General features: G+C 43.3%; 1 protein-coding gene across 3 annotated transcripts in view; it reads right to left on the bottom strand.

Annotated features, from left to right (window-relative positions):
- The window catches only part of abcc4 (ATP binding cassette subfamily C member 4 (PEL blood group)), a 274,021-nt gene that overhangs the window by 201,083 nt on the left and 47,304 nt on the right, over positions 1 to 25,634 (bottom strand). For all 3 annotated transcript variants that reach the window (XM_073027133.1, XM_073027141.1, XM_073027152.1), the window contains exons 4-6: positions 23,462 to 23,686; positions 18,829 to 18,918; positions 15,731 to 15,894 (exon numbers count right to left, since the gene is read on the bottom strand). In XM_073027133.1, coding sequence (XP_072883234.1) covers positions 15,731 to 15,894; positions 18,829 to 18,918; positions 23,462 to 23,686 — 479 coding nt within the window. The remainder of the gene's footprint in view (positions 1 to 15,730; positions 15,895 to 18,828; positions 18,919 to 23,461; positions 23,687 to 25,634) is intronic.

The following is a 25,634-nucleotide window of genomic DNA, read 5'->3' as shown; positions in this document are numbered from 1 at the left end:
TTGTTCGTCAAATTTCTCACCATATATATATATAGTCACTTAGCTTATCCACCACAGCCCATTTCAATGCCAGGAACTCCAATTTGTGTGTGGGGTAGTTTCACTCAGGGAGTGACAGACTCCAGCTGACAAACACAACAAGTCTCAACCCTGCGCCCTGATCCTGACACGGAACGACTCCTAAGCCGTCTCTGCTGGCATCTGTATGCAGTACATACGGCAACCAGGGGTCTGCAAAAGCCAGCAGAGGTGCTTTCATCAGGATTCCCTTCAGCAACTGAAAGGCCTCTTCACATTTTGCATCCCATCTTGCTCCAAAAGGTGAAGGGCTAAGATAATCTTTACCCTCCTCTCCTTTCATCCTCCCTTTCTTCCCCAAAGGAGGGTAACCACACCGAAGCTGATTTAAAAAGGGCGACTCACTTTAGAGTAGTCCTTCACGAATCTCCAACAGTACCTGCAGAACCCAAGGAACGAGTGCTAAGTGCACAGAGTCTGGGGCCTTGGCCATGTGGTCACTACCTCTATCTTAGACGGAGCTATAGCTACTCCATTCCGTGAGACTATATGCCCAACATAGTTGACAGGTGTCTTACAGAAACAGCGCTTGTCCAGAGAAAGTTTTAACTCTTCAGCTTTCAGGCAGCCCAACACCTTCAGTAGCCTTGTTTCCTGTTCTTCCAAGGTGAACCTGAACACTATGAGATCATCCAGATACACAAATACCTCAGGCAAGTTCATATCCCCCACAGTTTTCTCCATGACATGCGGGAAAGTCCCAGGGTCTCCTGACAGGCCATAGGGCATCCTTTTGAACTGGATGAATCCCAGTGGACATATGAACGCCATCTTCTCTATGTTAGCCTCACTCATGGGGATCTGGTAATATCCACTCCTCAAAGTCTATCACACTGAACCACTTCACACCACTCAGGCAGGGCAGCACAGCTTCCTTTGATCCTCGGGACTGTATACTGGTTGGGGATTGTATGCCTGTTCAGAGTCAGATAGTCCACACACATCTGTACTTCCCCATTCTTTTTCCAGGCCACCACTATTGGAGACACTTAAGGGGTTCTGGACTCAGTGATGATCCCAGCTTCCTTCAACTTCCGCAGATGCTGCTGAACATCCTCCCCCTCTGCAGGTGCCAGTCACCACGACCTTTACCTGAATGGGGCATCCTCTGTCACCCAGATGGTGTGGCGAGTGCTCTTGGAACAACCCACATCAAACTCATCAGCAGAAGACATCTTCCACCTTCAGCAGCTTCTCTATTAATCTCTTCTTCCAACCTCCAGGTACCGGGGAGTCCCCAAAGTTAAATGACTTTCCTCCTTGCAAAGAGTTTCTCCCCGGCTCATCTCTCAGGGACACCAGACATGACCATCCTCCGCCTGAGGGTGACCTCCCACTCTGAAGCATTCCTGACACTCACTGTCATCCTGTTCAGCTGTACAACAGAGGGCTTCAGTAGTTCGGGTCTCACCAATACCCCAACGGGTAAGCACGACTCCCCTTCGTGGTCTTCCGGAGCATCCACCAAGAGGGCCTCGGCATTAGGCTTTCCAGAAATTTTGGAGTTTCCCGTCACTCTCGCTACTTCCCCGGGCTGTAACACAACTGGTTTGGACTGGGTGTACGACACGATCCCTCCTTCATGCTCATCATCCAGCCCAGTGCAGCCATGCACTTCCTCAAAAGCAGTTGGAACACAGGGTAAATGGACAATGTTTTCAGAAAGCTCCCTCCAACTTTCTCCTTGCAGACTCCCACTAGCCTCCTCACAATAGGAGTACTCATCCCCACAAGAATTGAAGCTTTGCCCTTCTTGACCGCGCCCAGACAAACCAACACTAACATATCGAGGATCTCAGCTACTCCCACATCTGCCTCTGGAAACTCCAGCGTCAATGACCAGTAACTACTGTACGAAGACCCCAGATCTCCAGTTCACAGAGTGGTGTCAATGGTAAATGCATCAAATACTGGTTGTAAAACGAACGGTGCAGCAGAGTAACCTGAGAGCCGGTGTCAAGTATGGCTCTCCCTCAATCCATTGCAATACCACTGGAGCTTGGCCCCACTAAGCCTTCAGGAACAGGTTCTTTTGCTTTAGGGTGCTCCTTGATTTATTGCTAGAAATGTGTTCCCCTCCCCCTCCCCGAGACGCCAGGCTGTTCCCTCACGGGGTCTCTCTGCTTAGCTACCTGGGGGCTCACACTCCGAGGGTTTTCCTATCGTTCACACTCCGCCTAAGGTGTCCCTCTGCACCACAGTTAGGCAATACTGGTCACCCCCCCCTTCTCAAGGGACCCCATTCACCTGCACCCCTCTGCTTAGTCCATCCTCTCAGGGGGGTCCAACTCCCTGTCAGCTTTATTGTGCGGGATGGCTACACCCGCCAATAACATCCAGGACATCTCAGCCGGAGCTCCTTCACCACTCCCCGGGTGGGTCACCTCAGGGAACTACTGTACCCTGCTGTCGGAGGCCTCCCGTTCCTCCATCGTCTTCTCCTCCTCTCTTACTTCTCTGATCAGCTCGACATACGAAGGAGGGGGCACATCTTACGAGTCATTTGGAGACCCCAAGCGATCAGGTCTGGAGCCTGGGCACCTTTCACCACCTGGTCCACTCTTAACTGATTCACCTCAGCCATTTGAACACAAACCTCTATGCCACAAGCAACTTAGCTGCCTCTCTAGCCGGAAAATGGAGGCAAAAAGTTTCTCCCTCTTTTCCTGAAACATGTTTTCAAACCCCATCATAAGCTCCATTGGACCTCCCGATGCGCCAAAGACATTTTCTAGCGCTTGCAGGTAGCCCACATAGGCAAAAAAGGAGTTCTGAGTCTTTACGGATCTCACTCTGTCAGCAGCCCGGCTTCTCAAACTCTCAGCCAATCAGCCATCAAAGCACTGACACTCATCCAGTATCTGAGAGGTCTGCTCCACCAAAGTCTCATACTCCTCTTCCCCCTCAGGGGTGGGCTTCACCCCAGAGAACATTCTCAGCTTTCGATAGCTCGGACCCTCAGCCTGGGCACTGGGCCATTTATTCGCCAGGGAGGTAAGGGCTGATACCAACTCAGAATTCTGACTCCTTGCTGGGGGAATCATTAGACATTTCAAATCAGACCACTCCTTCCCCTCAGTCCGCAGAAACGATAGCAACCTGTCTTTGAAAAGTCTACGCCCCCAGCTACAGGAGATTCGGCCCGCTCGCCTACACTCCCCTCCTCCCAGAAAATATGGACAGCCCATGGCCCCTCCTCTCCCGGAGCTTCAACAGTACTGGGCAGTTCCACTGCCGTTACGTCAACATTAGTCTGAACTAGAACAAAGTCTTTGCCCGTCATTTTATCAAACCTCCGCTCCATAATCCTAACTGTTCCTACTGCTTTAATGGTACTTAAAATTCGAATTAACAATTCGCCGGGGATAGGAATGACTACCCCACTCAATACAAACACAATTTGTTACCAGTAACCCCATGGATTCGCACCACAGCTCAATCCCTGCAGCATCCATAACCACGTATTGTAATCACTTAACCAGACAGCAGCTTAACACAGACTTACACACACAACTCACTGGATCAATGCTCAGGGCAATCACACAGCATCCAATGAAATCGATCCCAGACAATACCCCCACAATGAAACCCACTTGGCAGCACAAGTCTAAGGAAATCACTCCAGTCTCGCCAAACCCGTGAGATTGAGACAGCTCTCTTACCCCAAACCCCGGTTTGTGTGGATGTTGTGTAATCTGCTACTATTGGAGTATAAAAGTATAAATTTTGCTGTGTAACCAAAACTATGTAGTCAGTTTTGAAACTTGCTATTTGCTATGCATGTACCCAATTTAGTAGGAGAATGAAATCCTAAGAATGTAGAAGACAATGGTGTGTTAATGAGAGGTAGCTAAGAGATATAGATTAGAACATGATTAAGTCAATGGGTAGAAACAATAGTGGCGGATGTACGTGTGATACGCAACTATAGACCGATTGGATATGCTAATGCAGCTAAACCAGCAGATTGCTATAAAAAATGCTGTATCCAAGGATCGGTGGGCAATCAGCGACTAGCTCAATGACTGTCTCGGCTTTGATTTGCAAATTAAAGTTTAACACTTCTTGAAGAATCTTCTGCGTCTCCTGGTCGTTTGTGGGGCACGAGAAACCACGACACTACCCCGTTACAAATTAGTGCCATGAAATAACAGACTGTACACTGCATACAATTAAAAGAATGATATTTATGAATCTTTAACTTAACTAAAGGGTTAGTAAAGAAAACCAAACAGGAAAGGGCCCATTTTAATTAAACAGTCAAATGTGCTCGCCATCCGTCTCAAACAGGTCTCCCACCAGATCGAATGCCACAACCGGTTTTACCCAGCACCTCTCCATCACCCACCAAACAAAAACCCAAGACCAACCTTATTGACCGTCACAAAGAAAACCTCCCCCTAATTGGATGGCACACATTCCACATCATCCCGTATCTTCAACAGTAACCCAAACAGGCTGTGCACAGAACAGACTGCTCTTACAGAGCTGCTAAATGAAATACCTACAGCATAACGGTAAAGATGTGAACCAAGGCATTACACCAATTTTGACAGTATCAGAAGTGATCTGGCAAGTGTGGATTTGACAGGCAATGTATAATGAGCACATACAAAAGCTGGATGAACTCAGCAGGTCGGGCAGCATCCGTAAAAAAGAGCAGTCAACGTTTCAGGTCGAAACCCTTCATCAGGACTAAAGGAGGGGGCAGGGGCCCTATAAAAAAGGTGGGGAGGAGGGTGGAAGGTGCCAGGTGAAAAACCAATCAGAGGAAAGATCAAGGGGTGGGGGAGGGGAAGCAGGGAGGGGATAGGCTGGAGAGGTGAAGAAGGAAAGTAAGGGGAAAGCACTATGGGTAGTAGAAGAAGGCAGAGTCATGAGAGAGGTGATAGGCAGCTGGAAGAGGAGGCAGAGTGAGGCAACACTTCACTTGTGAGTCTGTTGGGGTAATCTATTGCATCCGGTGCTCCCGGTGCGGCCTCCTCTACGTCGGCGAGACCCGACACAGATTGGGGGACCACTTCGTCAAGCACTTCCACTCCGTCCACCACAACAGACAGGATCTCCCGGTTGCCACCCACTTCAACTCTGCTTCACATTCCCATTCAGATATGTCCATACATGGCCTCCTCTACTGCCATGATGAGGCCAAACTCAGGTTGGAGGATCAACACCTCATATACCGTCTGGGTAGTCTCCAACCCCTTGATATGAACATCGAATTCTCCAACTTCCGGTAATTCCTTCCCTCTCCCTTCCACCATCCCACTTTCACTGTGCCTCCTCTTCCAGCTGCCTATCACCTCTCTCATGATTCTGTCTTCTTCTACTACCCATAGTGCTTTCCCCTTACATTCCTTCTTCACCTCTCCTGCCTATCCCCTCCCTGCTTCCCCTCCCCTACCCCTTGATCTTTCCTCTGATTGGTTTTTCACCTGGCACCTTCCACCCTCCCCCCCACCTTCTTTATAGGGCCCCTGCCCCCTCCTTTAGTCCTGACGAAGGGTTTCGACCTGAAACGTTGACTGCTCCTTTCAATGGATGCTGCCCAACCTACTGAGTTCATCCAGCTTTTGTACGTGTTGATTTGACCACAGCATCTGCAGTGTACTTTGTGTTTACTAATGTATAATGAGGCTTTCAAAGTGAAATTTTGAGAGAACAAAGCTTGTATATGCCTGTCAGTATAAAAGGTAAAGATAACAAGTGTAGGAAACCTTGGTTTTCAAGAGATATTGAGGCGCTGGTTAGGAGAAAACAGGAGGTGTATAGCAGGTGTGGGCAAACAGGAACAAATGAGGTACTTATGGAGAACAAGAAATGCAAGAGAAAACTTAAGAAAGAAATCTGGAAGGCTAAAGAAAGGAATGAACTTGCTCTAGCAGACAAGATGAAGGAGAATCCCAAGGGATTCTACTGATGAGTTATATACAGGCCTCTGAACAATAGCCAGGATGTTTTGATAATCATGGGGAATTTTAATATGCAGATAGATCGGGAAAGTCAGGATGTTGCTGATTTTGCATCCCAAGAGGAAGAATTTGTAGAATGCCTAGGAGATAGTTTGTTAGAGCAGTTTGTGGTAGATAAAGCCTAACAGGGTATCAGCTATTCTGGATTGGGTGTTGTCTAATGAACCAGATTTAATTTGGGACCTAAGGTAAAGGAAGCCTTAGGAGGCAGTGATCATGATATGATAGAATTCACACAGCAATTTGAGAGGAAGAGCTAAAGTCAGATGTATCAGTATTACATTGGAGTAAAGGGTATTACAGAGGCATGAGAGGGGAGCTGATCAAAGCTGACTGGAATGGGACACCAGTCGGAATGATGCCAGAGGAGCAATAGCTGAAGTTTCTGGGAGCTATTTGAAAGGCATAGGATAGATATATCCCAAAGAAGTAGCATTCTAAACAACCATGGGCGACAAGGGAAGTCAAAGCCAACATAAAGCAAAAGAGAGGGCATATAATGAAGAAAAACTTAGTGGGGTTAGAACATTGAAAAGCTTTTAAAAACAAATAGAAGGCAACTAAAAAAGCCAGAAGGAATGAAAAGATGCAATATGAAGTTAAGTTAGCCAATAATATCAAAAAGAACAAGAATTTTTTTCAGCTATATAAAGTAAAAGAGGGGCAAGAATAGATATCAGACAGCTGGAAAATGATGCCGAAGAGGTAGTAATGGGGGTGAAGGATGTGGCAGATGAATTGATAAGTATTTTGTGTCAGTCTTCACTGTGGAAGACAGTAGCAGTATGCCGGATGTTCGAGAGTGTCAGTGTGAGTGGAGTTGCCATTACTAGGGAGAAGGTGCTTGGGAAGCTGAAAGGTCTGAAGGTAACTAAGTCACCTGGGCCACATGGACCATATCCCAGAATTCTGTATGAACTTATTGAAGAGATTGTGGAGGCATTAGTAATGAACTTTCAAGACTCAATAGATTCTGGCACAGTTCCAGAAGACTGCAAAATTAGAAATATCATTCCGCTTTTCAAGAAGGGAGGGAGACAGATGAAAGGAAATTATAGGCAAATTAGCCTGACCTCAGTGGTTGGGATGCTGTTGGCAGTCGATTGTTAAGGATGAGGGTTCAGGTAATTTGGAGGTACATGATAAAATGGGCCAAAGTCAGCATGGTTTGCTTAAGGGGAAACCTTGCCTGACAAAGCTGCTGGAGTTCTTTGAAGATATAACAAGCAGGAAATTTCAAAGGAGAATCAGATGATGTTGTGTTCTTGAGTTGCACGGCCTAAAGATTGACAGGCTGACAAAGTGCAAGGTTCCTGTTATCAGAAGAAGTGGTATAAATGTGTGAACCAGCAGCAATAAAAGGTGAAGAGTGACCAGTGCAGGATGAGAGTGTGTCTGTGAGTTGTGGACTGGGGGGGGGGGGGGGGGGGCACAGGGCATTCAGACAGAGTGTGATGTGTGCTCTGTGGTAGGAGGGTGTTAAGAAGTCTGACAGCCTTGGGGAAAGAAGCTGTTACTCAGCCTGACGATCTTGGCTATTATCCTGCGGTACCACTTGCCAAACGGCAAGAGATCAGGATGGGAGGGGACTTTAACAATGCTGGGGGTACTGCTTATGCAGTGCTTATGATACATGCCCTGAACGGGGAGAAAGACCCCAATGATGTCCAGATCCCCTTAAGATTTCTCTGAACTTTCTCCCAGATTTGTACCATGAACATACCTGATCCCTCTCATTCAAATGAAGTGAGTACACCGTGCACACGTGGGGCAACCCATGAGTGAGCCTCCCAGTCTAGAAGTGATGTGTTCACTCCTGCTCCTTTCTGACCATTAATCAATCCTCAATCCATGCCAGCATTTTACCTTCAAGCTGACTTGCTCCAACTTTAAAAACCTTGTGTGACACCTCGTCAAATGTGAGAAAGCACTTACACTATATCCACTGGTCCTCCCTAATCCACAAAAAAAACTAACACATTTGTCAAATATGACTTGCCTTTCACGTAAATTTCAATTTCCTTATTATTATTTCCCAAGTGCCCTATACTAGCCTCCTTAACTGCAGATTCTGGCATTTCCCTTACTATCGGTATCAAGCTAACTAACATGCAACTCTCTTTACTTTCTCCCTCCTGTCTGAAATAGTGAGATTATTTCACTTTGAGGGAACTATACTCAAATTTATGAAATTTTGAAAGGCTGACAACTAATGCAATTGTTGCTTCCAATGTTACCTCATTCAAAACCTTGAGACACGAGTCATCACGTCCTGGAAATTTACCAGCTTTACCATTAATTTCTCCAACATTTAAAGAAAAACTAATGTTAGTTAATCTTAGCTCTGTCTTCTCTCAAGACAGATCTTACTGAATGGTGTAGCAGGCTCAACGAGCTGGATGGCCTACTCCTGCTCCCATTTCTTAACTTGTGTTGTTCTCCATCATCTGCATGTTTTCTATTTCTTTACATGACAACAAAACACTTCACTTCTCAATCACTACCTTTTTATCCACTATTACATTGCTTGTCTCAGCTTGTAAAGGATCCACATTAACTGCTGCTCCCATTTCCGTCTCTACGTATCCACAATGTTTACAAAGATAAATAAAAAGGCACACAGAAGCAAAAGTGTAAAAGGCCGAAATTGTGGAGAAGGCACACTGTAAATGTAAAGCCCAACATAAACAAAAGGAACAAGAAGTCATATTCCACCTGAGTAATCTGCAAACTAATGGGATGAATATTGACTTTTCCAATTTTATGTTACCTACCCTTCCAGTTTCCACTTACACCTCCTCTCTCCCCTTTCTCCTTCCAATTATTTTCTAGTCCTCCCATTTCTGTCCCCTTTACCTCTCTCCTATCGTCCACTTTCAACCCCATCCCCTTCCTTCATACACACTTCATCCACAGTCTTTCCATCACCCGCCCCCCCATCTTACACCTGGTTCTAGTCCCAGTTGGCATTCACCTCTCCCCTAATGGTTCCCATTATCACCTCCATTGTACATCAGATTCCAACACTTGTAGCTTTGTGTTCCTGCTTATTACCCTCCAGCGGGTGACCCCATTCCCCTCCCCCTACCTCATGCCATCTGCCTCTTTCTTTCTCTCTGCCTCCATCCGTCATCCACCTCTAACTCCACCCCTCTTCTCCACTCTCCAGCTCAACCTGCCTGTTATCCTCTACCACACCTGAGTCCACAAATCACCTGAGCACCGCCCCTGCTCTCTTCTTTATACTGTCTATCTCCCCCCTTCCCCCAAACACAAGCATTTGATTTGAAACTTCAACAATCCCCTTCTCCTCAGAGATGCTGCCTGGCCCACTGAGTTCCTCCAGTAGACTGGAGCTCCAGTTCCAGAATCTGTACTCTCTTGTATCTTCTCAAAGAAAAGAAGTCCCTGCACTGATCCCTCCAGGCACAATATTCAGTCTACACTCACGTGATTGAAAGCTCCAACCCTCCCTGACACACTCTTGGTTTTATTTGGCTATATACTACTACATTGCCCCTTTTTGCTAACCCTAACCCTCTCTCTACCACTTAGAGTAAAGCTGTATCTACAATGTTTGTATATCTTAGTTTAACAGGACCACTTCAAGTAAGTTTGTCCTGATACCAATGAAATCCATTTCCCTGACATCAATCATTCAGTCCAACAATCTGTCTTATTGACGTTATGCTAATGAGTGTGCAGCTCAGGTTGTACCTCTGGGATTGTTACAGTTGTAGTTTGCTTTCTAATTTGGACATAAACATCTTAACCCCCTCAAGATATCCTCCTCAGTTCTCTCCATGTGGACAACAAGTTGTGGATTTTTCAGCACTGCCTGCCACATCAAGCTCCTCTCTGGCCCAGAGCTGACCTCCAAGCCTATGGCATGGGCAGAGAACGGAGGTTTCTGGAAATCTTATTTTACATTCCGTAACACACCCATAACTTTAATGACCCTTTGAGATGGTCTTGTACCCTTCCCCAAATTTACGCCCCGACTTGTCTTGAAGCTGTTTTGACTTCATTTTGGTTTGGTCTGTTAAAAATCTACCGTAACAGTTAGACCTTACATTGAGAGAGAGTAATTATTCTTGTGAATTCTTTGAAGACAGGTGATCCGCCAATTTTCCACACAAGACCAGAAGATATAGGAGCAGAATTAGGCCATCTGGCCCATTGAGTCTGCTCCGCCATTTTATCATGGCTGATCCATTTTTCCTCTCAGCCCCAAATCTCTTGCCTTCCCCCCGATCAACCTAGAATCTATCAACCTCTGCCTTAAATATACATAAAGGTTTACCCTCCATAGCTGCCTGTAGCAACAAATTCCAGATTCACCATTCTTTGGCTAAAGAAATTACTCATCTCCGTTCTAAATGGACGCCCCTCTATTCTGAGGCTGCGTCTTCTGCTTAAGAATACTCCCACCATAGGAAATATCCTCTTCACATCAAGGCTGTTCACCATTCAATAGGTTTCAAGTAGGTCACCCCTCGTTCTTCTGAATGCCAGAGCCATCAAATGTTTTTCATATGACAAACTGTTCAATCCTAGAATCATTTTTGTGAACCTCCTTTGACCATATCTGCATGCATTGAGGTGCTGCCACATAAATGGCTGCTTAGATATTTGTATTAATGAGGTGTACAGGTGTACCTAACAAAGTGGCCCATGACTGTATATAATAAACGTCAGAGGATCCATCACTAATCCCTACGGTATGCCACTGGTCACAGGCCTCTAATCTGAAAACAGTATCCATCCATCTCCATCATGACTCCTTCCACCAAGCCAATTTTGTATTTAATTGGTTAGCTCACCCTGCTTTTGCCAAATTCTAACCTTCTGGACTGACCTACCATACAGAAACTTACTACAGGTCTTACTGAAGCTCATGTAGACAACCTCTTGGTCACCTCTTCAAAACAATACCGATCAAATTTGGGAGACATGATTCCCCATGCAAAGCTAACCATTCCAAATCAGTCTTTGCTTCATCTCCTTCAATAACTTTTCCACCACTGATATTAGACTTACCGACCCGTAGTTCTCTGCCTTATCTGAGTTTCATCAATAACAGCACAACATTTTCATTCCTTTGGAACCATACCTGCAGCTAAAAAAATTACTAAAACCTCTGCCAGGTTCACAGACATTTCTTCTCTTGTTTCCCATTAATATCCTGGGACAGATCTAGTCAGATCTCAGGGACTTGTGGTCCTGCATTCACTTAAGAGCTGTCAAAGCCTCACACGGATGACTATATTGACTTCTAAGGAATTATCACATACCAACTGCTATCGTCCTGAACTTCACTTCCCCAGCCCCCAACTCCCCAGTCATCATGGACTCACTTTCACTACTGAGCGGGTGAGAAGGGCTCTGGGGAAACTCAGACACGGCAAAGCATTGGGACCAGATGATGTGAACACCAAACTCCTGAAGGAGTGTGCTGAGCAGCTGTGTGGAGTTCTCCAGTGCATTTTCAATCTGAGTCCCAGCCTGGAAAGGGTCCCACCTGTGTGGAAAACATCATGTGTGGTCCCAGTACCCCAGAAGGGCCAAATGAAAGTCTTAAATGACCACTGTCCAGTGGCCCTGACCTCACACATGAAGACTCTAGAGAGGCTGGACCAGGCTCACCTCTGACCCCTGGTCAGATCAGCCCTCAATCCCCTGCAGCTTGCCGACCCACAGCACATTGGAATCAACAATGCTGTCATCTACCTGCTGAGCAGAGCCTACTCCCATTTGGATAAGCAGAATAGCACTGCAAGGATCATGTTTTTTTGATTTGTCAAGTGCCTTCAATACCATACAGCCCTCACTGCTGGGGGGAGAATTCAATACAGGTCAGCACTTTAATTGTATCCTTGATAATGGACTACCTGACTGGCAGAGCACAGTTTGTGCAGCTTCAGAGTGTGTGTCAGACGTGGATATAAGCAGCACTAAGGCCCCACAGGGGTATGTATTGGCTCAGACTTCAGGTGCAACACTGAGTCATGTCATTTGCAGAAATTCCCTGATGACTCAGCAATAGGTGAGTGTATAAAGGGAGGACAGGAGGATGAATACAGGGCCCTGGTGGAGGACTTTGTCAAATGCCAGCAGTGATTATGCAGAACCTTTGAAGTTAATAACTCATCGGGGTAATAAGTTCGTGGCCTAAGGTAGAAGGAGATGAGTTATTAACTTCAGACTTTCTGCATGATCACTCAGAGTTGACCTGCATGTGCATGTAACAAGAGCTGTATAACTCATCTCCTTCTACCTTAGGCCACAAACCTATCAATCACCCCTGCTGTAGACACTTTCTGGAGGTCCAAGATCCGTATGCTCCACAACCGCTGGACTAAGTGTATAAATGTAGGAGGGGACTATGTGAAAACAAAATGTGCTAGGTTTTCTGAAACTGACTCCTTCTACCTTAGGCCATGAACTTATCAATCACCCCTCGTATTTGCTCCTCTGTAATCTGCATAGGGTCCATGAAGTTGATGGCTCAGATCTATAGACTCTGTCCATCTCCTAAGTAAATAAAGATGGAAAAAAAATTAATTTAACATCTCCCCCATCTCTTTGGGCTCCACACATGGATTCCTATTCTGATCTTTCAGATGACTGATTTTGTCCCTTCCAATCCTTCTGCTCTTAACATACCTGTAGAATCCCTCAAGATTCTCCTTCACCTTGTCTGCTAGAGAAACCTCATGCCTTCTTTTAGCCCCTCCTAATTTCTTTCATAAGTGTCCTCTTCATTCCTTACTCTCCATAAGCACCTCATTTGTTCCTACCTGCATATACCTGCTCTGCATCATTTTTTTCTTAACCAGGGCCTTTGAAAACAAAGGTCTCCTACACCTATTACTGTTCATTTATGACAGGCATATACAAGCTTTGTACTCTGAAAATTTCATGTTTGAATGCCTCCCACTTACCAAGTACACCTTTGCCAGAAAACAGCCCATCCCAAAACACACGACTGATAGTTTCTGATACCATCAAAATCAAAATTCTCCGACTTAGAATGCTTAGAAACACAGAGCAGATTTATCTTTTTGCATATTTGCTTTGAAACTAAAGCCACTGTGATCACTCGATGCAAGGTGCGAACTTCTGTCATCTGCCCTTTCTCATTCCTTAATAGCAGATCAAGTGTCACACACTCTCTCGTTGGGACTTCTATGTACTTATTAAGGAAACTTTTCTGAACATATTTGACAAATTGTATCCATCTTGACCTTTTGTAGTATGGGAATCCCAGTCAATATGTGATTTTGTGTGTGTTGTTGTTTGAATTTCCAGCATCTGCAGATTTCCTCGTGTTAACTCTAAAGCCAGGTGGCCAATTCACCAAGGATTCCATTCAACTTCAACATCTGGAAGCGCCACCCCTGAGGGGACTCGTCAAATGCCTCAACTGTCTTCATCAGTCACTTTTATCACACCTTTGAAAAACTTAATCAAGTTTGTAAGACATGACTTGCTCCACACAGAACCATGCTGACTGCTCCTAATTAGGCCAAATCCTCATAAATCCTTTCCCTAAGAATCATTTCCTTTAAGTTCCCTACCACTGACATGAGACTCACCAGTTTAATAGTTTACAGGCTATCCCAATTTCCCTCCTTGAATAATGGAACAACATGAGCTACCTGTCAGTCCTCTAGAACTTTGCCAGTGCCTTGAGAAGGCAGTGATGATCTTGGTCAAAACCACAGCAATCTCATCTTTTGTTTCTCTAATTGACCTGGGGTAGATCCTTTCAAGCCATGAGGACATCCGCATTAATGTTCTTTAAGAAACTCAACACTACCTCCTCCTTTATCTCGAAATGCCCTAGCATACCTCATTCTAATCTCCCTATCTTCCAAGTCCTTCTTGCTAAATACTAATCCACTTCACCCATTTAGGACCTCATACTAATCTCCCCATCTTCCAGGTCCTTTTTGCTAAATACTAATTTGCACTTGCACTTGAACTTGCACTTCACTCATTTAGGACCTCATTCACACCCTCCTCCTCCAAGCACATGCTCACTCCTCGGTCAATGACTTGGGAATCTTTGACAGGGACTTTTCATGACCCCTCTTGACTCCCCTAACTACCTTCTTTAGTTCTTTTCTAGCTACATTTGTAATTCTTTATATTTCTGAACAACTCTGTTTAATTTTAGCTTCCAAAGCCTTACATACCCTTTTTCCCCCTTCTTGACCAAATACACCACCTCTCTCATTATCCTATCCCTCTCTAAGCATGCAGCTTTAAATGCCATTGTTTCATCAATGTTTGTATCCTGACAATGCCAAGATTTCACAAAATTAAATATGATAAGGAACCTGTTTGCATTCACATGGAGGGACTTGGAAGTTGTAAGACTCATGCCAATGTCCATCTTTTGGCAGGGGTGTCAAACTCATTTTAGGTCACGGGCCAGATTGAGCAAAATGCAGCTTCATGCGGGTCGGATCAGTCGGACGCATGCGAACGCAGCTTTCGTTGCCTCCGTTTTTTCAGCCTGCTCTCATGTGTCCCTGTCTCTGCTATAACTACAAAGTGTTTCACTTTACAAATTCCGTTTCTTATGAAGAAGACTGCCGAGCAAGACTGCCGAATAAACACTAAAACCCCTGAAAACCTAGTACCTGAATAAACTCAGCATTAGCCATATCATACGCCATAGGCGCTTTGATTACTGGGGCCAGCTTTAATAGTAATTAGATATTATCTCGCGGGCCAAAGATAATTCCACCGCGGGCCGGATCGGGCCTTGAGTTTGACATATATGGTATACTGCAAGTAAATACTGATATTTATTTATCAATAAATTAAATATTTTTATTAGACACAAGACAGACTGCAGCTGCTGGAAATCTAGAGACTGCTGGAGGAACTCAGCAGGTCAGGCAGCGGTCCATGGAGGGAAACAAATCGTGGGCGGTTTCGGGCCAAGACCTTTCATCAGGACTGAAGATATTTATTTTATTGATCCAACAAATAGGGGATTAATAGGCAAATTATCCAGCCCATAATTTAAAACAACTTGTTCATTAGCATACAAAATGAAGCTAATGCTAGAAATTATAACACTTGTGAAATTGGAGTGGTACAACTGCCTCCAATGTTGGCACTCATTCAGCCCCCATAGCTCCTGATTGATTCAAACATGAATATACATGAATCCCGGAGGATAACCACCATCAATATGAAGATAATATTAGACAAAACGGGGCACTGTTAAAATTGATCTACATGGAATCTGGGATAATAGGTCTCCACCAGGTTCGTTGGCAGCATTTCTCAAACTCACAACCTGCAACATCCAAAAGCAAATGAACTGTGGGCGCACACCAGCACCATTACCTCAAAATCATACAGCACCTTAGCTTCGATATACATTTCATCGTTGCTAGGTTGACCCTGCAATTGAATGTGTACAAGGATTGCAGAAACTTAAGACAACAGTCCATTGCAGTTTCTTAAGAGCAACAAGAAATGGTTGCCTTCTCAGCTACACCTACACTTGAATTTGAAATCTGGGACGTAAAAAGAAGCATGTGAAAACTTACGCTCTAACAGATTCAATACAAAATCAGATCTGAAACTAAGCATTTTAAAATACACAAATTTTTCATAAATAAATCGTGAAAAAGTAAATCTCAGTAAAAAGGTACCTCAGGACTGAAAACCACTTGCCAAAGAGGGTTTGCAATGGCATCAGGATAAGTAGTACGGCTATTCCAGCCAGGCAGGATGGTCCTATTTCATGCCACAACAGTACTACCACTGCAATTGCTTGCAATGGTCCAACCCACAGGAAATGCAGAAATATGGTTACCTGAAACAGTTGATGTAATATACAGTAGCATCACAAAAATATCCATGTACAAAGTTTCCAACATTAGGCGAAATATATTTTTTAAAAAACAGCATCAACCTTTAAATTTCTTTGCAGTTTATAAGTGCACAAGCATTCATACACTGAAAAGAAACTTTGGACAAGCATTTAAAGTGTGCAATTGGTTTTGTGTTATCAGTTATTTCACATCATCAGCTCATTCAAGGTGCTTACAAATTTCCACAAAATACTCGACATTTAAAAGAAATTATTCCAAATTTACACAATTGTTCTTTAAAGTTGGACTTGACTTAAATCTTATGTGTGGAACCAACACCTTCTAGAGCAGGGTTCCCAACCTTTCTTGATGGCATGGATCAATACCATTAAGCAAGGGGTCCACGGACCCCAGTTTGGAAACTCCCCTTCTAGAGAGATGGAGCATCTATACCCAGAATTAGAATACAGCCTTTTGAAAGGCCTTTTGTTTGTTGGCACAATATCCCAGAGAAGCAGACCGCAACATCCTGTACCCTGTTCCTATCTGATTAGGCACCAATGTTTGAACATTTTGTTCCAGTTTTTGAGGAGGCCAGGCCTATGATCAGCCAGAGAACTTTCAACATTCAGGAACATGACTCTCCTATCTTATTTCCAAATGCAGGGTTTTGCCAGCACCAGATCATAGTTGAATTAGAGTACAAATATCCTGGCATTAAAAAAAATGGGACATATTGCTTTGTAGATAGACACGGTGTGTTTAAGTGACTTGTGTTTACTAGGTACCCAAGAGGAAACAAGGTATTATTAAATAGTCTTTTTGTTATTTAGGGGTGGTGGGGTGGAGATGTATCTCTACCAAAGGAGGTGAAAGGTGTTCCTTCCCTCCACTAGCCTGCGGGTCATCCTTAGGCAAGATGTAGCACCTGTTTAGCCCCAACGATCAGGATTATGGGAGCAGGTGGTGGATGTTTGCATGAGCAGCTGGTGCATATCACAAGTCCTGGTTATGCGACCACTGTCGCCGGGCAGACAATCTCTGAAGAGTACTGATAATGGGATCACCCATCTTATAAAGACACTATCACAAGAAGGCAATGGCAAACCACTTCTGTAGAAAAATTTGCCATGAATGCTAGTGGTCATGGAAAGACCGTGATTGCCCATGTCATGTGACATGGCACATAATGAACGAACTGATCCTACAGAAAGCAAAGTTCCCCATCAATCACAACCTCTGATGAGGAACATAGGTCATCTGTTTCCTTAAGTTATTCTTTTTGCAAATTTTACCGAGTACAATCATTCCACCATGTTTTCGTTTTTTCTAAAAACTAAGTCAAAGTAGATTTATTATCAAAATACATATACGTCACCATATACTACCCTGAGATTCATTTTCTTTCACACTAAATACAAAGAGCCACAACATAATCAATGAAAATCTGCACATAACAAAGGCGATGTATAAAAGACAACAAGCTGTGCAAATACAAAAATAACAAAATAATAATAATAATAAATAAGCAATAAATATCAAGAACATGAGTTGAACGTGAGTACTCAAAAGTGAGTCAATTGGTTGTGAAATCAGTTCAGTGTTGGGGTGAATGAAGATATCCCTGCTGGTTCAAGAGCCTGATGGTTGAGGGGTACTAACTGTCCCTGAACCTGGTAGCACTGGTCCTGAGGCTCATGTACCACCTTCCCGATGGCAGCAGTGAGAAGAGAGCGTGGCCCTGACGATGGATGCTGCTTTCCTGCAACAGCACTTCTTGTAGATGTGCTCAATGCTAGGAAGGCTTTACCCGTGATGTTTTGGGCTATATTCACTACTTTTTGTAGGATTTTCCATTCAAGGGAATTGGTGTTGTCCATACCAGGCTACGATGCAAACAGTCAGTATACTCTCTAGCACACTTCTAAAGAAGTTTGTCCAAGATGACATTCTGAATCTTCACAAATACTAAGAAAATGGAGGCGCTGGTGCGCTTTCTTTGTAATGGCAACTACATCCTGGACCCTCTAAAACGATAAGACCAAGAAGTTTGAAGTTGCTGACCCTCTCCACCTCTGATCTCCTTATGAAGACTGGCTCATAGACCTCCAGCTTTCTTCACCTGTAGTTAATCATCAGCTCCTTGGTTTTGCTGACACTAAGTGAAGGTTGTGGCACCACTCAGCCAGATTTTCAATCTCCTCCCTACATGCTGATTTGTCATCATCTTTGATTTGCCCAACATCAGTGGTGTCATCAGCAAACTTAAATATGCCATTGGAGTTGTCATTAGCCTCACAGTCATAAGTTTAAAGCGAGTAGAGCAGGGGGCTAAGCACAAAGCCTTGGGGTACACCTGTGCTGATGGTGATTGTAGAGGAGATATTGTTGGCAATCCAAACTGACTGAGGTCTGCAAGTGAGGAAATCACGGATCCAGTGGCACGAGCAGGTATTGAGACCAAGGACCTAGATCCTATTCATTAGTTTTGAGGGGAAGATAGTGTTGAATGCAGAGCAGGAGTCAATAAAGGACACCCTGACGTATGTATCTCTCTTCTCCCAATGTTTCAAGGTTGAGTGAAGAGCCAATAAAATGACATCTTCAGTTGACCTGTTGTGAGAGTGGGAAAAGTGGAGGGGATCCAAGTTGCTCCATTTTGCCAGGAAAACTAAGAATTTATCATGATCGATCTTTTTCCCCGACCCAGAAGGCAGCTGCAAGCTGAAACACACTAGCTGAGAAAGTGATGGCTGTAGGTAACTCTTACAACTTTAGTAGCTGAATGAGCACTCGAAACACACAGCATAGTAGGCTACTTGGTGATCAGCATGGGCATAGTCGATTGAACAGGCTGCTTCTGTGCAGTTTCACTTGACAACTTTATGATTATAGTGGACCACCCATGCCTTGCTCCTTGACTGCAAACTACATACCTGATCAAACTTGTTTACATCATTGGATAACAGGTTCACTATCTGGCCTGTGGTTGTTTTTGACAGTGCAATGTTATTGAGACGCAGTGCCTGAAACAAAAATATATTAAAAAATTACGTATTTTGAATGAATACAAATAATTTCAAAGTAACAAAATGATTTAAAAACAGTTATCTATTTCTAACATTAATGTGGGAAGGAAGTGCTTAATTTTACTTCCCACATTTTGTTTCGAAAGGCCCATTTCTATACATGTCAGTTAAAAGGATTCGGAAATATAACTGGCACTAATTTTACTAGGTTTTGCTGAGAATTTGCCCAGCTTGCCAGCTTTTCTCAACAGAATTGTTAGAACAGCTAGAGCTGCAGATAGATTTACTCATGAGCATTGATAGTCCTGAGAGTATCGAGGTCCAGAGCTTCAATGAAATGGCCACACTTAATGTGCAGCTAGTAGTTGAATGGTCTTTAGTAGGGAGTTTGTGGAGAGTTGGAAGAATAATAGGGGAGGATTTTACGTTTTCCAACATAGAATGGGGCTGCCATACTGTTAAGGGTTTAGATAGGGTGGAATCTGTTCAGTGTGTTCAGCAAACATTCCTTGGGCAATATGAAGAGGGATAAAACCTTTGAATGAAGAGAAAACTTAACCTACTCTTGGGTAATAGGGCAGGGTAGGACACTGAGGTGACAATGGGGGAAGCACTTTGGAACCAGTGACCATAGATCTACAAGTTCTAAAGTAATTATAAAAACCATATAGAATTAGTCCACACGTTCACGTTCTAATTTGGGGCAAGGCAGACTTCAGCAGTATGAGACAGGAACTTGCAAAGGTTGACTGGAGTAGGTTGCTTGAGGGCAAAGGGACCACAGAAAAGTGAGAGGCCTTTAAAGGTGAGACAGTGAGAGCACAGCATCTGCATGTTCCTGTTAGAGTGAAGGGCAAGGCTGGTGGGAGCAGGGAAACCTGGGTGACAAGGAATATCGAGACTCTGGATAGGAGAAATGAGGCATGGATCAGGTGCAGGCAGCTGGGATCAAGCCAGAGAAAATCAGGGCAAAAAGAAGACATGAGATAGCTTTGGCAGAGAAGAATCCTAAGAAATTTTAGAAGTACAGTTGAACACATGCTTTTTCAGTTCTGCCCACAAATTTTCAATCGGATTGAGGTCAGAACATGATGTCAAGTCCGGTTCATCGTTGGGAGCAATTTCCAAATGCCTGAATGTACCACGTTCATCTGCACAAACAATAGTACACAAGTATAAACACCATGGGACCACGCAGCCATCATACCACTCAGGAAGGAGACGCATTCTGTCTCCTAGAGATGAACGTACTTTGGCGCGAAAAGTGCAAATCAATCCCAGTACAACTGCAAAGGACCTTGTGAAGATGCTGGAGGAAACAGGTAGACAAGTATCTATATCCACACTAAAACGAGTCCCATATCGACATAACCTGAAAGGCTGCTCAACAAGGAAGAAGCCACTGTTCCAAAACCGCCATAAAAAAGCTAGACTACAGTTTGCAAGTGCACATGGGGACAAAGATCTTACTTTTTGGAGAAATGTCCTCTGGTCTGATGAAACAAAAATTGAACTGTTTGGCCATAATGACCATCGTTATGTTTGGAGGAAAAAGGGTGAGGCTTGCAAGACGAAGAACACCATCCCAACCGTGAAGCATGGGAGTGGCAGCATCATGTTGTGGGGGTGCTTTGCTGCAGGAGGGACTGGTGCACTTCACAAAATAGATGACATCATGAGGAAGGAAAATTACATGGATATATTGAAGCAACATCTCAAGACATCAGCCAGGAAGTTAAAGCTTAGTCGCAAATGGGGCTTCCAAATGGACAATGATCCCAAGCAAACCTCCAAAGTTATGGCAAAATTGCTTAAGGACAACAAAGTCAAGGTATTGAAGTGGCCATCACAAAGCCATGACCTCAATCTGATAGAAAATTTGTGGGCAGAACTGAAAAAGCGTGTGCAAGCAAGGAGGCCTACAAACCTGACTCAGTTACACCAATTCTGTCTGGAGGAATGGAATAAAATTCCAGCAACTTATTGTGAGAAGCTTGTGGAAGACTACCCAAAACATTTGACCCAAGTTAAACAATTTAAAGGCAATGCTACCAAATACAAAGTGTATGTAAACTTCTGACCCACTGGGAATGTGATGAAAGAAATGAAAGCTGAAATAAATCACACTCCCTACTATTATTCTGACATTTCACATTCTTAAAATAAAGAAGTGATCCTAACTGACCTAAGACAGGGAATGTTTTCTAGGATTAAATGTCAGGAATTGTGAAAAACTGAGTTTAAATGTATTTGGCTAAGGTGTACGTAAACTTCTGACTTCAACTGTATATATACTTATATATATTAAGCAGAAAAGTGATTGGAGTAGAGATCCTGTTGTAGAGCAGCAGGAGATAAGCAGAATTTTTAATGTACATTTCGTTGTGGAGAAAGACATGAATCTGTCAAAACCAGGAAAAGTTAATGGGGAGATCTCAGAGAAAGTCAGCATTACAGTAGAGGAGGTGCTGGATTTCTTAAAAGGTGTGAAGATAGAAAAATCTCCAGGCCCACCATGTATACCTAAGAACTCTGTGGAGGCAAGAGGAGAAACTGTGGATCCCCGATCATCACCATATGATATTTGCATCATCATTAGCCATGAGTGAGGTGCCAGACCAGTTTATTTAGGAAGAGTGACAAAGAAAAACCCGAGGAACTATAGTCCAGTTAGTCTGTGGCAGTAAATTACTGGAGAGGATCCTGAGGATAAGATACGGTATATGTATATTTGTAAAGACGTGGACTGATTAGGGATAGCCAGCATTACTATGTGTGCAGGAGGTCATCAAGTTTGGTAATGTGACCTAGAAAGTCGATTGGGGTAGGGCAGTAAACATGGCTTATATGACTTGCTAAGGTTCCATGCAGGAGGCTGCTCTGGACAGTTACATTGTGTGGGATCCAGGGAGGGCTGTCTAAATGGATAAACAACTGGCTCAACAATAGAAAGTAGAGAGTGATGATAAAATGTTGTTTCTCATACTGGAAACTTGTACCTCAGAGGCTGGTGCTGAGCTTATCATTGCTTGTCATCTACATCAACAATTTTGTTAAAAATGTTCAAGGCATGGTTAGTAAGTCTGCAGTTGATACTAAAATAGCTTAACCACATTGTGCAGCACACCAGAATGGGGAAGGTAATGCAGTCCGTGTGATGCTCTGATAAAGTGCCATAAAACAGGATTATTTGCAAAGTTGAAGTATATTTCATAAAAGTATAGTCATATGACTAATAATTAAACCACCAACTAAGCCTTATATGAAACCTAAGTGATCCAAACAACTGAATAAGCAGAAAGAGGCCCAGCAAATTGGCAGGACAACTCAGTAACTGCATCTTCACCTTTTCAACTAACTTAATTTGAGGGTTCTGAACAGTCTAGAAGATCCAGTGAAAACAAATTAAAGGAACACTGCGCACATGGGTAGCTACAACCCAGGAACATCCACTACAGAAAGAGGACCCTGAGTTCTGAATTCAGAGAAGACTACAATCTATCTGACCAGTTCAGCTCTCATCTGACAAGTTATACCCCTGTCCAAACCATCAGTTTAGAAGAGCCAGTTAAAAGCAAAAACATTAAATTATAAGGACTGACTGAATGCCTTTAGTGACCTGAACGGTAATAAATCCCAAATTATATAAGGTTACAGATAAAGGCCCAGTAGGTAGAATTAGTGAGAGACTATTAGTGATTCCCTTTGTTTATTTGGGACACTATGCTGCTTAATTGGGGCAGGCAATTATTGCCGAATATTTTCTACGTAGCATCAGTCGTATGCACATCATGTGACCACTAGACATTACATTGTGCTTAGAGCAAACAGTTTTTAAAGAGTGTCATTTGAATGTGTTTATGTTCAAAAAGCAGTGATTTTAGTCACTGATATTTGGCGAAAAATAAACAGTAGGACAGTTCAGATTTGTCGTACTCATGCAGTTTCAAGTATTCAGGCTTGGAGATGCCAGAAACAGCTGGGAGTGAAAATGAAACGATTTCACTACTTCAACAAGTTAGGCACTACAAAGAGGTTTTTAAGGTTTCGACAATCATCTTGAATGTTATAAATATAATGAAGATTTGGAGGATGCAACTGTTAAAAGCACTGTCTGAAGGCAGCTAATGTCTGCATTAGGTGTCTGTGCTGATTTTGTTCATTTACAGTTCAAAAGAACACGTCAGCATACACTGAATTAATTCCTCCATCAATAACAATTAGGAACTAATGCACAGTTTTATGGTAATGTAGAACTTTTGGTAGTGTTCTAATTTATCCTACATATCATTTAAATACATAATACATTACTCAGTTAAATGATAGGTTATCTTTTGTATATCTTTTTAGTTATTAAACTTTAGCTAATTGGGCAACCACTTAATTGGGCCAAAATGCACTGGTCCTGATATGCATTATTTAACTGGAATTCACTGTATTTTATCGTGAACCAATTTTGTCATGTGTATCCATCAAAAATTAAACCACACTAACCTTTGCAACTCCATAGAGAGGCAATCATTGACAGTAAATTTCTTACCTTTCTGTAAATCATATGGCACATTGCTATCCTTAGTTTCATTCCGCTCCTTTGTACATGAAAGAAGTACAGGTGATGTAGAATTGCCAAAAACAATGTACAAAGTGATAGGCCAGCAGCATATCCAAAGGCAGTTTTAGAAGCCTCTGTATCATCCTTATCGTAGTTTTCAAAATAACTAACAATTTTTCCCAACATAATAGGCTGAATAATTCTTACTAATTCCTGAAAAGTAAAACAAAACAGATCAACAATATATTTTGAGAAGCTCTAAAAAAAATTGGACTAAACATAAAAAAGCCGTGGTATTAGGATTATTTTGAAAAGTACCTAACATAATTTTCCATTTGAAAAATATCATAAAACCAAACTTAATCAGTAAAACTGATATGCTTTATAAGTTAGTGTATTGCTTCTTTGAAGATCATCTTCAAAGCATTTTTCCCATCCTTCAGAGCACCCACCCTTGCTTGTATATGGAACAGAATACTGTAGAGGACAAACAAGAGAAAAATCTACAGACAAGAAGAAATTTGCAGATGCTGGAAATCCAAGCAACACACACAAAATGCTGGAGGAACTCAGCAGGCTGGGCAACATCAATAGAAAAGAGTAAACAGTCAACACCTTGGCCTGAGAACCTCCAACAGAAACAAAAAAAAAAGTTAAAAGTCAGAGTAAAAAGGTGGGGGAAAGGAGAGGAAGATGTACAAGGTGGTAGGTGATAGGTGAAACCAGTAGAGGGGGAGGGGTGAAGTAAAGGGCAGTGGAGTTACTGGTGAAAATAAAGGGCTGGAGAAGGGGGAATGTGATAGGAGAGAAATCTGATAGGAGGACTGAAGGCCATGGAAGAAAGGGAAGGGGGAGGAGTACCAGAGGGAGGTGATGGGCAGGTAAGGAGATAGTGAGAGGGGAAATGAGAATGGGAAATTTTGAAGGGGAGGGGGGGCAATTACTGTAGTTCGAGTTCGGGAACTTCCGGTTGAATATCAACTTCTCAAATTCTGGTAACTGCCCCCCACTTCCCTTTCACCATTCCCATTTCCCTCTCTCACCTTATACCTTACCTGCCCATCATCTCCCTATAGTGCTCTTCCTTTTCTTCCACAGCCTTCTGTCCTCTATCACATTCCTCTTTCTCCAACCCTTTGACTCTTTTGCCAATTGCCTACCCAGCTCTTTACTTCACCTTAACCCCCCTCCCAATTTCACCTATCATCTATACTTTTCCCCTCTCATTTTCCCACTTTCTTACTACAACTTCTAATCTCCTTTTTCCAGTCCTGATGAAGGACCTGTTGTTGATGCATTGCTGTACTACCAAATCCAATTCAAACCAAATCATCAAGTTCTCTGATGACACAATAGTGGTTGGCCTCATGAACAATGACAACAAAATGGCATACAGAGAGAAGGTACAGGGGCTGATAGAATGATGCCAGCACAACGACTTGAGTCTCAATGTGGACAAGGCCATATCAATGATTGTCGACTTTAGGCTGATCATGCCTCACTGCACATACATGGCTCCTCTGCGGAGAGAGTTAGGAGCACCAAGTTTATGGCAGTTCACAAAGCAACAATTTCACCTGGTCCCTCAACACCTCCTCATTAGTCAAGAAAGTACAGCAGCATCTCCACTTCTTGAGATGATTGAGGTGAGCAAGTCTTCCCCTGCACCCACCACCCATTTGAACCAATCTTATAACAAGTGAACCATTCCCTTACCAACTGTATGGGAGTTACAAGGCATCTGACCATATAAAGGCTTTCAAGGTTTGCTAAGAGGATCACTAGAGTCTCTCTTCCACCCAAGATATTTGTCAGGAGTACTGGCTACATAGTACACTTAGCATTGTCAATGCTCCCTCCCATTCATCCAATAATCTCTTTGACCCCTTAACATCAGGCAGGAGATATCGTTGTACTAGGACAAGAAGTGTTAGGGTGGGAAACAGCTTCTTCCCCCAGGCCATAAGACTACCCAACTCCAGGTGTCATCGTGCATGAAGCACCAGTAGCATTATACTCTTTACTTTCTAAATTTGTATCAAATATGGACTTCTATTATTTGTTAATTTTTGTGGTAATATTACTTTGTGTGTTGTGTATTACATGTACTGTGGTGCTCCCCTTGACATATTCATGTTTACAGTTGAATGGGATTAAAATG

The sequence above is a fragment of the Hemitrygon akajei genome, chromosome 2 (assembly GCF_048418815.1).
Source record: "Hemitrygon akajei chromosome 2, sHemAka1.3, whole genome shotgun sequence".
Lineage (NCBI taxonomy): Eukaryota > Metazoa > Chordata > Chondrichthyes > Myliobatiformes > Dasyatidae > Hemitrygon > Hemitrygon akajei.
The sequence above is the reverse complement of the archived record's forward strand: the minus strand, read 5'-3'. Positions and strand labels throughout refer to the sequence as shown.